Raw genomic sequence first — 13,034 nt, forward strand, 5'->3', positions numbered from 1 at the left:
CTGCGCACCATTCACTGTTGTAATTTACATCAGCCGACCAGTCAACTCCGCTACGCTATTAAGTACCCCTTTTTTTTCGTAAACCCGCCACTTTTTAGTTTACTTGTAATGGCTACTCGTCATGAATATAAAAAGCACCCCCTACAATATCTTCTTCGAAATTGGTGGTACACATTTTCCGGTTGCGCTGCTAACGATTCTTTTTTATGAAGCAGTTAGTTCGTACTTTCAACTGAAAAAGAATCTTCACGCGATCGGAAAGAATGGCGCACACAACTCACATGGTTCGCCTTCAAAACTTGGCGAAGTGTTTCGTGTTACGAGATCTAAAAATCGCCGCCCTCGACCTGCATAGATTCGCCCCGAAAGTTTGGTTAAGAATGCCTTCCTCCCACTCCCAGGTACCTCCTACGACAATCTGTTCTTGAGATATAAAAAATTATATCCGATCACAATAAGGGGCTGAGGAGGAGGCTATGGCGGGTAGAAATGAATTCCATGAAAGATAAAACCAGTTCAACCCTCTCCCAACCCCATTTTTAGTAGTTGGTAGAAAACGGTTCCTTTTGTTGGTACCTTTAATTAGAATACCATGAAATATAAAATTAATTTCTATCCCCGTCCCCTGGTCACCCACTGATCTTGAACAAACCAATTCATTTCGATGAGATCTTTGATTAGAATAACATGAAGAGTAGAATGGCAGGGTAAAATTGGTAATTCAGCTGTATTTCACCATAAACGGAAAAAGGTATCAAATTTTCGCGTTTAATCAAGATGGTAAAAGTAAATTAAACTCATTTCCAGTATTGCCTAATTTATGGACGGCAAAACTGTAATTTGGCTAAGCTATAATAATGCGTATCATTACGATTCCGCATCACGAATTCGTCTAGGATTGTTAATAACAGCGACATCGTGCTCAAAGCTGAACTATACAGTTACTTTCGTCACCGCTCCAACGTCAAGGGTTTAATGGCCAATGGTTATCGAATGTTATTACTAGCTAAACAATTGGGCTGATGCCATTTAAATTTTTAGAACTGCGATTACGCCGCAAAGGAATGAGGAGGTAGAATTTTATTGCACCGTAACAGATTTCTCTTCTTCCAGGTGTATGAAAATTTACACATGTAATTTGAATTTCGTGCATTGTTATCCAAATAAGAATTTTCAGTAGTAATCTAGAAATTTATATCGAGAAATTGCGAGCAATTATGTCGCAATCTCATGACGAGCACGTCGAGGGTTAAGGATAGACAAACGAAGGGAAGGGACAACCTAAATATTTGATGTTGTATGCCGTACAACTTAATTTGAATATTTGCATACCTCTCACAATTCGCTGACATACTTACTTAATTAATTAATCAGTATAATTAATTGAGACATACACCAACGCAGATTAGGGTTAAATTATAAGGACTGGGATTTTGTAAATGTTGTCTCGTTGTCATTTACCTACTGTAAATATTCGATTTCTAACGGCTAGTCTTCTGATGAATTATTTTTGTTCATATTTTAGTTGAAGTGAATGGATACAGTAGTCCATCATGTGAGGGTACCCAAACTCCGATACCGAACGCTACCCTTGCAGGAGCTGTGATGCGTTCTTCCACCGTTATGGTTTATCCTGAGGGACTCGTGCGTACGGACACTGAAAGCGCGTATTTTTGCGCGAATGGTAGGTAAAATACAATGAAATGCGGAGTTCTATACTGGAGCTGTAATTTCAGAAAATATCATCATTTCCACATCCGACAACTTTAAATACGAATGGATTGGAGCTCCGAGAAACAGAGCGGGGGTCGTCTTGGAAATTAAAGCTGGAAGTTCAAATATCATCAATTCTGTGCATATCGCATTGGCGGAAAATCGGATAATATCGGATAAGATATATAGGCTTACAATTGGCGACTCCGAGAACTCCGTCACGTGGTTGGGAAGAGGAAGGCACGGTACGATACTATTTTTTATAACCTTTAATTCTTATGGTATTATTGAAAAAAACGAAATTGTGGCAGAAATAAATTGAAACTATAATAATTTTGTCTGCTAAACGTGCTTCTGTACATACGTGTTTGGACATATTAAATAGCATTATTTATCATTCCTGGTGTTCCTCATGTATTCCTTGGATTTTCAGTTATCATAATTATTACGTTTAAATAGAAAGAAGCATTAAGTTTTATGAATTCGATGTTGAAGTTTTATTAATTTTCTCTAATGCCTAGCAACCATATGATGTTTCGGTCAACTGCACAACAATAATGAATGATCTAATGGAAATTTACATGCAAAGAGGATAAGGAATCATCAACGTAGGTTCATTTTCAATTTATTCTTGCAACACTTTCTTCGTAAAAGTCCAATATAGGATTTTCGATTCAGTTTTGTCTGAGAATTAATTCAATTACATTTCTGTAATTTGTTGTCTGTTTCTTTGAAGCCTTATCTCTAAAATCTATAAAGAAACTTACATTCTATAGTCAATCGGGTGCTTGAAATGAAAAAAAAATGACCACAAATTCGTCCTCGGGTTCTTTCTTGGGTCCCAAGAGAGTAAAAAAACGGACTAAAAGTAACCTCAACTTTGGAGTAAGACTGTTTCGGAACCCGAAGTACCAGGTGGAGCAACCAAGGGGGGTGCTTTGGGGCTAAAGCACCCCCCAAAATTTTAAAGAGAATAAGTGGCTACACATAGACAAGAAGTGGACAAATGAAATGAATTCAATGTTCCGGTTGTCTTTGCGTCAGGGTTGCCAGCGTTTACTTCATACCCTGGAAAGCGCCCATTCGCAAAATTTGCGGGTTTCTTAATTCGCCCAAAATCGCAAGGTTTTTCAAGTAAGTTCACAATAAAACAACAAAATAAAATGGTATTTATTTTGAATTAAGTTTTGCCCTTCTTCTTTCAGCCCCCCCCCCCCCTCCTCCCCGAAAAAAGGGTAGGTACTAAAACAACTCTTAATTCTAGCACCTCCCAAAGCAAATTTCTGATTGTGCCACTGCTCTCAATAGACTTGTAACAAGAGAAGTACAATTGAACTGAAGAAAGAAATTACCTATTAAGGAAGACATATGGAGCATGAATTCCTAAAGAAACGGCAATAAATAACAGTTCGGTAGGAATGCGAAAAATTAAAGAAGAAACCAGATGAAAATGCAAAGAATAATCGGAGAAAAATAGAATATCGAGTTCCGAAAGGACTGGATAATAACGCAAATAGTGATGAAAGGTGAAAATCCTGGTTGGATTCTAATAAAATTTAGTGTTTAGTGGGGGGAAACAACCTATAATTATTGTGAAAAGGGTTAATTGTAAATAATAGCAAGCAATTAAATTGGATTCAAAAGATTTAATGAAGGTAATAAGCATGCGAGTAATACCAAACAAGAGCGAAATGGGGAATAGCAATGCCAATATACCGATACATGGCTAAGTTAGCACCCCTCAATCGACACCCTAATTTATTACATCGCTACATATTGTGCTCATTCTGAGCTCTTTAGTGACCCCGAACTGACATTTTGATTTTCTCTGAAGCGGAAGGTGCACAACCTCGGGCATTGGCGCACAAATCAGCACAAAGTACACAAAACTATGTCACTGGTTTCAAGTCGCTCCAACTTCAAGGGGTAATAAAATACTTACCAAAAAAAAGTTAAGTTGGCACTGCTTTATAATTTTTGAATTAATCTGAAAGGAAAAGCGTTCAAAACCTGAGTACTGGTACACAAATCAGCACAAAACGAATAAAAAACTATGTATTAGTGTCATGTGGATACAACAATGATGGGGTTCCAGCATTAAGTTGGACCCCCGATGGAAAGATTTGATTTTCTCGTAAACTAGAAGTGCAAAAAATTTTGTGATTGGCACACAATGAGCACAAAATGAGCATCATATTTTAGCGATGTAACAAATTAGGGCGCTTATTTAGGGGTGCTAACTTGATCCACCTAGATTTCCCTGATGTTAGATTGCGATCAAGTAAGTACCTAATCAAGAAAATGGGAAACAGAGACAATATTTAAAAGCAAAGAAAATTTAACATGGATGAAGGGATGCGGTATGTTTGAAAAGGTCCAAGTCGTTAGCAAGGTAGTGCAAACTTACCCTTTGGAATAAGAAATGATTTTGAAGAATGACACACTCTCATCTGTCGAACACAAAAAACCGCAAGAATTAAGATACATACCTATTTCAAAACAATAAGACTAATAAGAGAATGTTGAGGTGAACGGGTGTCATATCTGTTGTTTTTCACTTTTTGGGCGCCTAAGAGGCCTAAGAGGTTAATTTTGGATTGTACGCACCTTATTTAGTATTAAATGTAATTTTCACGTAGATAATGAAAACTTTCACTTTTTCCGTGAAATGCCCCTTACCCTTAGGTATAATGAGAAAATGCAAATATCTGAAATTAACAAAAACTTCTTTAATAAATCGACTGCGTAGAATCCAAAAATTAAATTGTCTGCGTGGCGATTTTGTGACCTTTGGAGCAATGCCATGTAATTAGAATACTTGCATTCTGTATGGTATCTGGTTAAACAAATAAATAAGTAACAAAAATGCCAGATATCAAACATGACTCCAACAAAAAATCCAAAGATATTGATTTTCAATTTTTTTCTTAGACAGAAGAAGAATTATAGCGTGTGCAAAAAAGTCAATATCTCAAAAAATAAAGAAGCTGTCATTCGGAAGGGCCGCGTGCGTTTCTTTTTTTTACTTTTTTGAGCCCTAAGGAAGGGCTACTGACGAATGTGTGATCATTTTTAGATTCCACGTTCCCGATTTGTTATAAAATGTAATTTTCATGATTTTCAAAAAAAATCAGTTTTTCCTTCATATAGGGTGTTCAGCGAGGAGTGGGACAGCGCGATATCTAGAGAACGAATGCAGATTTTAAACTTCTAAAAACTTTGTTATAAATGTAAGCTAGGGCCATATATTTTGTATTGTTTTTTATACTAAATCGAGTGCGTGGAATATAAAATAAAGTCGGTTTTGAGTTGAGGGGCCAGTTTTTTTGTCCTAAGGGTCGAAAAATTACCAATAATCCAACAACATCAAAATTAAATTCGCAAGTCCCTTATTTATTAGCGTATGGTGTTAAAATGTGTTTGAGACTGAGTGAAATCCAATGGCCCCATTGAGAATGATACTCGTTTTATCATAAAAATCAGGATATTTGCAATAACAGATTTGTTCTTCTGGTGGACATACCTACGTATTAGATAAACAAATTTTCTTCGTGGTGTACTACAGCATTTTGCTCAAGGAAAATCCCTATTTTGTGATTTCGAGTGATTGTATAAAAATATAAACAATTTACAGCATTTTCTCTTTGCAACAATTATATTTAAAAATATATCACAATATCCTCGTCTATCTGTATTAATTAGCTATTCTAATTTTTTTTACTCGCATTTAAAATACCACAAATTTGCAGTGTTAACAACCGCAAGTTTCAGCAAATTAAGTAGGTGTTTATCAGTATTATTTTATTATAAACACTGTGATGATGTTCATAATCGATCTTCAGAATGCAACTATATTTACAAAAATTAAGGGGAGAGAACGAATCAACTTAACACGCCTCTATCGTATCCTCCCCGACAAAACGTAAAAATCAAAACAAAACAGTCTGTACAAAAATGGAGACTAGAGAATGTGTTGTGAAGGAAAGGCGAAATCAGTACGTTTGGGGTCTTAAAAATCACTAAATTCTATTTTATTTGCAGAATATGGTGTGCATTTAACAAGTGCCGACACACCTCAAATATTATCAACCGATGATTGGAAAACTTTTTGGCTGTCGTGGGAGAAAGCCACTCTAGCGTTCGGAATCGGACACTTATTACACAACAATACGCTTTTAAAATGGAAAATGGACAGAAAAATAAAAATTCAACAAATCGGTTTTGCTAGCGCATGGGGAAGCACCGCCGAGTTTAGGTAACTATTTCAGCACTACCTACTTAAAAAATTGTTAGCATCTGTTTTTGTTCATAAAGTCGTTACGAGGGAGACAAGCGTGCACCAAAGTTATGAGAAATAGTTTTATCTCGGTCGTTTCTCATGAAGTATTTTTAATATACCTACCACACCTTGCACTGCAGAAAATATTTTTTACCAACCATAACTTTTCCACTTAATTTGCAAAGTTTTGTGTTACAGGCTACAGCATACTCAAGGGTGCATATTTCTCACCCTCATTTTCTTTGTAAAGGCTGTTTAAACGTTTCAAGCATTTGCAAATTATTTCTATATAACTTTGCCGCAAGAAACCTCTCAAAAAATGTAATACAACTGTCACACTAAAACTAAAACTCGCATTTTCATCACCTGGCACGTATTCGTCTTTTATTAATGCTGCCGATTTTTCTGAACTTTTCGAACACATAAATACCTATCGAAAATGAAATATTTCATCTATCGGAAACGCGTACAGAACGAGTGTTTTCTGCACAAACAATCCCAAACAGCATGATAAATTAAATCCTAAGTCAACAACACCTACATTTGATTTGAACATTTACAGAATTTGGAATTTTAACGACGAATCGGGATTTTCTCAAGTACTTCACTTGGATACACCGAAGTCATTAGTTCCAGGATCTGAGTCGGGAGAGCTTTTAGTATCGGGAGGCTTAGCTCTACCTGCAATGTTAAAAAAGCGTGAAGGATGGGGAGGACTTTCCGGAGCTTTGGCGTCGTTAGCCCCAATATTAAAAATAAAGCACTTGGGAATCAAAGCTAACGCAAGCGAGAAAAAGAATTTGTTGGAAAATCTTCCAAAATACGTAAGAAATAGCATTTGCGCTCATTTCTGGAATTATGTTTTCTTGAAATCGGCGTAAAACATTCATTTAGTATCCATGACAGTCAGAAAGTGGAACATTTTATCTGACTATACTTTTCCTGTGCCTCCTGTCGTTACCAGACTTCCAAACATAATATTATTAATACAAATATCTATATGAAAATTAGAAAAAAAACTATTTCGGGAAAAATGTGATTCAAAACTCGTCAGTCAAATGATACTACTTAATCCGGAAATTAAAGTACTCGGCCCCAAATGGTCCCCGTACTTTAATTTCCTCGCCAATAATGTGCCATTTTCCAGACTCATGTAAATAACTATTTCTAGATTCAAACAATTCTTTCGTGCCGTAAACCCGATAACTCCTTTAGTGAGCATCAAATGGTTGGAAGTCATAAGTCTACAGTATCGATATTGAATGCTCTCATGGAAACACAGGCGTACTTCACAGTTGATCCCGATTTAATACAAGGTGCTATGCGATGGATTCAATCGAGACAAGAAGATGACGGCAGCTTTACTCCCTTACCGGCTGACGCGAAACTATCGTTTGCGAACTTAAATAATACAGATGAATCGAATAGCACCAGTGAACTTCTAATGTTGGAACAAGTCGTGATCATTACAGCGGAAACGCTCATCGCATTTCATGATTACTCGTTTGAAAATTCTGAAGAAGTTTACACTTTCAAAAAAGCTGCATCTTACTTAGAACGTGTAGTGACGCGTGTCAAAAGCTCTGAAGCGCTCGCTGCTACAACATTCGCTCTTGTACTATACAAAAGCCAGCAAGCACGTTGGGCCATACAAAAATTACTGAACGTTTCCATAAGCGAAGAGGGTGATTTTGAATGGCCTCACCCCATGCCAAAGCGAGATGCTGCCGACTGGCTTTACGAAGCAGACTCAGATAAAACACTAAAAGAACCTATTGTGGGTGAGTACGTATGCATAAATAGGAGTATTCTTAGTCATATATTTACAGCTACAGTTGAAGATTATAAAGCGGCAATTTACGCTCTTAACATCTTCTGTCACATAGAAGAATATAAACTGGCAGAGTCTGTGGCGCGTTATCTATTTTACCGGTCGCACATGCTAGACAAGCACCCTGAGCTTCTCTATCCGGCCGTTCGAGCCTTTTCTCACTATGACACATTAGTGAATGATCGACACCGATCGCTTACAATTTCTTTAGCAACGTCCGGGATGGAGCTCACTGATACACTTGAGTTAAAATCTGAAAAACCAACACAGCTGTTGCATCTGCCTAGTTTGCCAACGAAAGTGTTTGTTTATGCAACTGGGGCCGGATGTGCAACAATACAGGTGTGCTTTTTAAGCATGTTTTACATCTTAAACTATTACTTGCAGGGGAAAATAAATTATTCCACGTATTCCGTTGCCAGTAGAACTGCACTGGTTGACCTATGGTCGGGTATTGTGCAAGAAATTCTACCTGATCGCAGCTCGGTTGAGGAAATTGAAGGTAAACTACCCATGCTCAAGATCAAACATTGCTTCCGGTATGTTGCGGCAATGGCAAGTTCCCTGGTAACACATTTGTTTACAGATGGAAAGGGCTACTTCCATCGGGGGTGCTTAGATTAGAGGTATCCCTGTTCTCTGGTTTTGAATTAACATCCATCACTCAAATTCTGGTGAACTCTTCTGAGAGCATGGCTGAAATGCAGCACGGATGTTCGGCGAACAACATATGGTTTGCGATTGCAAACGTTTCTACGCACTGTCCAATTTGCGTTCAATATATAGTACGCAGCACTTTTATTATATCGTCCCTTAGGCCGGCATTTGCTCGAATTTATCCAACATCCCGAGAAGATCTGGCTGCTGAAACTTTTTTCCATACAAGCGGTGCAAGTGTCTTAATGAAGGGAATAACGGACGATGATCTCATTACGTGGTTTGGAACAAATACAACTACTGCCAACGATCCAGTAGTCGACGCATATCAAAAATGTGATATTACGTATGAATATACTAGCACCGAAACACCTGAAGCAAGTACAGTTACTAATGTCAACACGAATACGCCAAATCCTCTGTCCAAAATAGATGATCTAAGCATTTCGACGTACACCATCAACGTTGACAATACTTCTATAAGTAATTTAAGTAAAATCTTTGATGAAAGCGAACTAATAATTCCAACTGCCATAGCGATTAACGACAGGACATCGCCACTTTCAAACCAGTCCAAGACCGAATCAACAACACCTCTAACATTGGATAACATTATTATTCAAGATAAAGTAAAAGTTACAATTGGAAACGACGAATCCCTTCAAAACATTAATAACCACCAGTTTCAAAATGAATCCAATGGATTAAATACAAGGAGAAATCCGAAGATAGCATTCATTATAAAAAACACAATACATTCCCTTACCAACCACACGTCCCTGGAAAAAAATAAGTGGACTACTCATACACCCGCAAATACCAGTGTGGTTCCTACCACTACCACAAGTGTTAAAAGCGAAACAAACTTAATAGCCAGTAAAGTTATGTCGCCAATACGGCATATTAATACAGAAAAGCATAACCTCCCGATAACATTGCTTAAGAACAAAATTGACGACGAACATTTGGCGACTTTTGCGCCGGAAATAAAAAACGATCGTTATTTACTCTTGGACAAGGAAGAACTGTGGGGAATGTTAAGAGAAGCTGTTAGTGACGAGATGAACAAAAAAGAACATAACACAAACACTTTCGAACGTCCCAAAATAACATAAATCATGAACAATCAAGTTGAAAAAAGTGTTGTGATTAACTATAAGTCAAATTTGATCTCACATTTAAGCACATACTTAAATTTAACAAATTGTGTAAATAATAGCACAGCCAATTCTAGTCAAAATCCCATGGGTTGAGACCTTGTCAAATTTTATACTGAATGAGTGAGATTTGCTGTTTATAAAACGTGAAATAAACATTTTTAACCTCTCTGCAACTGCCCACTTTCACTTATAATGGTGTACTGAAATGGTTTAATAAAAATGTTATATGTATATATTTGGTTAAAGATATATAAACACGTTCATTTTTATGTAGCTTTGAATTTAGACATGATTTTGGAACCATTAGGGTTTACCGCAATAAATCAACTTGGAATTTTAGTTTAGAAATTAGTTTAGATACTTGTATTTAATTATCAATTGATATTTTGAATTAAGTTGTTTCAAATTTTCTTGTAGGCTAATATAAATTAGTGCAAAACCCTCAATTTGACAGAAATGCGAGTTTTTACACAGGTAGGTATTAATAAAAGAGGTCGTACAATCGTCTTCGGATAACTTTGGATCTATGTTAGCCTACTTGCGTTTGGAATTAAGTAAGAAAATACTAACTTTTAAAATGTACATATTAAATCGATGTAAAATATCCGCCCACTAATGTTAGCATCGTTACGTACCTACTTATGGAATATAATATATAGTTTTAAATTATCTCTTAAGAATATGGATTCCAAACAGAAGTGTGCCAATGAAATAAAATTTTTATTAATCTATTGAAAAACATCGAAATTAAACTTATAATTTAGGCTTAACTCGATATTTATAATCAGCTTGTAAATAAATTAACAAATTGCCAAAGATTGCCACAAACCTTATCACTTTGTCGCCTGTAATCCATTGTTTATATTGTTAAAAATGCACACACAATATTGCTCAATGCAAATAGAAAAGAATTAAATTTTATATCACTAGTTTTTAATTAATGGTGCAGTGTCAAATTAATAAACATATTTTCCTGAATTTAAATAACTAGTAATAGATATTTATAACTTTTTTCCGAATTTGAGGAAACTATAAATGTAAATACAAATAATTTATTTTCTGCTTATTAATGTTTTGCAACGTTAAAAATGCAAATATTGTTCATTGTAGCTGATCACATTTTAACAATAGTTGTAAGATAAAAGATAAGAGTTAAAGCAATATTTTATTATAACTAATGCTTAATAATCATTATAAGTACATATAATACATTTTTCTCTATTTTGAATATGTTGTACTTTAATGTCATATCAATGTTCAAATTATTTAATTAAAAATGTAATATAAGTGATTTTACATAAAACTTGAGTTATTATTTGCAATTGATTGTTTTTGTAATGGGGTTTACATATTAAAGGGGCTGAAGATTCCTTTTTAGTTTTTCCGACTTCCACTCCGGACCTGAATATTTATTCTAATGGAAATGATTAATTAATTCCGGGCTAGACACAACGATATTGATAGATTATACAAACCTCAATCCTCAAGCTAAGTCTTGTACAAATTTCTTTTTCTTAATAGGTATTATCTCGATTTTCTTTAAGCTTAATTTTTTATCAATTTGAATGCAGTAAACAAAAAAAACACTTGCAATAACAAATTTTATTGAATATTTATACGTATACGATTCGAATATAAAATTAAATATAAACATAGAAATTAAAAAAAAAGAACAAATCAGTAAGAGAGTATTAAAAGGAATTTCCTCCATTTCAAGGTACTTAATGTTCATTGAAAACTGCAGTCCTATTAAACCATGTTGTATCATATCAAATGCACTTAACACTATCCTTATCTAAACATCACATTCCCTTCTTAAATAATAGATAACAAGTTTGAACATACATTTGTACTGGAAGAAATGTAAAAGTGAGGAATGAATTTGTAATCTTACAAAACATTTATGACACACATAAAGATGTGCGAACTACAAAACTTACATAAAAAAATAAGAGCAGGTTCTGGTACTACAGCCAACAAATTTTTTGGTCCATAATAATTATTGATGCTGTGTAACTTGTTTGCTTCATCAGTCTTATAATTACAATAGTCTTAAACCTCTTTAAAAATTACAATTAAATATTTGTGTTCTATTCACCTTTAATAGAAAGGTAAAAGAACCTTAATAAGCTAACATGCTAATCAATATCCCTGAAAAATTTCCCATGTACTTATATATTTTGGTCAACAAAATTCATTGCAACAGGTCCTTTTGGTGCCAGTAAAAATTCAAATTGTAACTTTAAATCATCAATACAGGTAAAATGAAACTCCCTAACAACATTAGACAGTAAAGAGACTAACACTTGCTCCACAAACCTTCTACCCGGGCAAATGCGTTTCCCTATACCAAAAGGAATTACCAAATAAGTTGCAGTCGAAACAGTGTTAGCTTTAGACTCTCCAATCCATCGGTCTGGGTTAAATAAATGAGCATCTTGAAAATTGTCATTACCTTGACATGCCAGACCAGCATGGCACAGCACCACTGTTCCTGCCTTGAGATAATATCCAGATAACTCAAGATCTTGCTCAGTCACACGTGCCAAACAGTACGCAGTTGGAATGATGCGAAAAGCCTCATTGATGCATGCTTTTAGATAAGTAGTAGATCCATTATTGAGATCATCCAATAGTTTCCTTTGGCATTCCTCGTGACTTGCAATCAAATGTAACAGAAAAACAACGGAATTACCTAAAGTATAGATACCGGCCGCAATAAAATCTACAATTGCTACAGTTTTCTCACGATTATCAATATTTGCACGTAAGACAGATTGAAAAATCGCGCTTTGTTCAGTCTCCTCATTAGCCGATTCGATTAGTTCTAACGCTAAGGTGTATATAGCTTCTTCACCTCGTACTAAATGATTGTACGCAGGAGTCTGCCAGACTTTCCAAAATGGTAACCCATAGAATGTGTCTCGACAAGCCAAGAAATGCTCATGAACGGCGACAGATAAAGCTTGGGTAGTAGGCGACGTACCGTTAGGTTGAAGGAAACCCATCCGTCGTCCAAGAACTAAGGCGCATGTAACTTCTAGTCCTAACCGTTCCGCAAGTGGTTTTAAATCCTCGATATATTTACCTGTCAAATAGATTAAATTAATTGAATGTGACTTGGAATAACAGAAAAATAAAAAATCTCTGCCTCCAAATTTTACCACATAATATCATTATGTAGGTGTATATACAATGATAATATACAGCTCGTTTATTCCTCGAGGAAGCAAGAGAATTGCGCTGAATCCGAAAATTATAGTCCCCTTGGCCAGAAACTGCCGGAACATATTGTTACAAACAAAAAATGAAGAAACAAGTTGTAAATCAGCATATGCATGATTAAAGCGCATTTTTGGTAATGCAGGTCAGTATTTTATTAGCGAAGTTTAAA

The 13,034-nt window shown here is 35.6% G+C and overlaps 2 protein-coding genes across 4 annotated transcripts in view; one reads left to right on the forward strand and one right to left on the reverse strand.

Moving 5' to 3' along the window:
- The window catches only part of LOC116162894 (C3 and PZP-like alpha-2-macroglobulin domain-containing protein 8), a 239,325-nt gene extending 229,512 nt beyond the window's left edge, over positions 1-9,813 (forward strand). The window contains exons 15-23 of one of the 3 annotated variants that reach the window (XM_031476654.1): positions 1,526-1,684; positions 1,737-1,958; positions 5,755-5,968; positions 6,555-6,816; positions 7,164-7,773; positions 7,822-8,165; positions 8,211-8,362; positions 8,410-8,963; positions 9,018-9,813. In XM_031476654.1, coding sequence (XP_031332514.1) covers positions 1,526-1,684; positions 1,737-1,958; positions 5,755-5,968; positions 6,555-6,816; positions 7,164-7,773; positions 7,822-8,165; positions 8,211-8,362; positions 8,410-8,963; positions 9,018-9,595 — 3,095 coding nt within the window. In that variant the 3' untranslated portion in view covers positions 9,596-9,813. Of the gene's footprint in view, positions 1-1,525; positions 1,685-1,736; positions 1,959-5,754; positions 5,969-6,554; positions 6,817-7,163; positions 7,774-7,821; positions 8,166-8,210; positions 8,363-8,409 lie in introns of all 3 variants that reach the window. The other 2 variants (XM_031476652.1, XM_031476653.1) reach the window with 2 other exon arrangements.
- Positions 9,814-11,227: 1,414 nt separating this feature from the next.
- The window catches only part of LOC116164624 (ecdysone 20-monooxygenase), a 7,218-nt gene continuing 5,411 nt past the window's right edge, over positions 11,228-13,034 (reverse strand). The window contains exon 3 of the mRNA XM_031478824.1: positions 11,228-12,728. Within this exon, the coding sequence (XP_031334684.1) occupies positions 11,812-12,728 (917 nt within the window). The 3' untranslated portion in view covers positions 11,228-11,811. The remainder of the gene's footprint in view (positions 12,729-13,034) is intronic.

This window comes from Photinus pyralis, unplaced genomic scaffold (assembly GCF_008802855.1).
Source record: "Photinus pyralis isolate 1611_PpyrPB1 unplaced genomic scaffold, Ppyr1.3 Ppyr1.4_LG2, whole genome shotgun sequence".
Taxonomy (NCBI): domain Eukaryota; kingdom Metazoa; phylum Arthropoda; class Insecta; order Coleoptera; family Lampyridae; genus Photinus; species Photinus pyralis.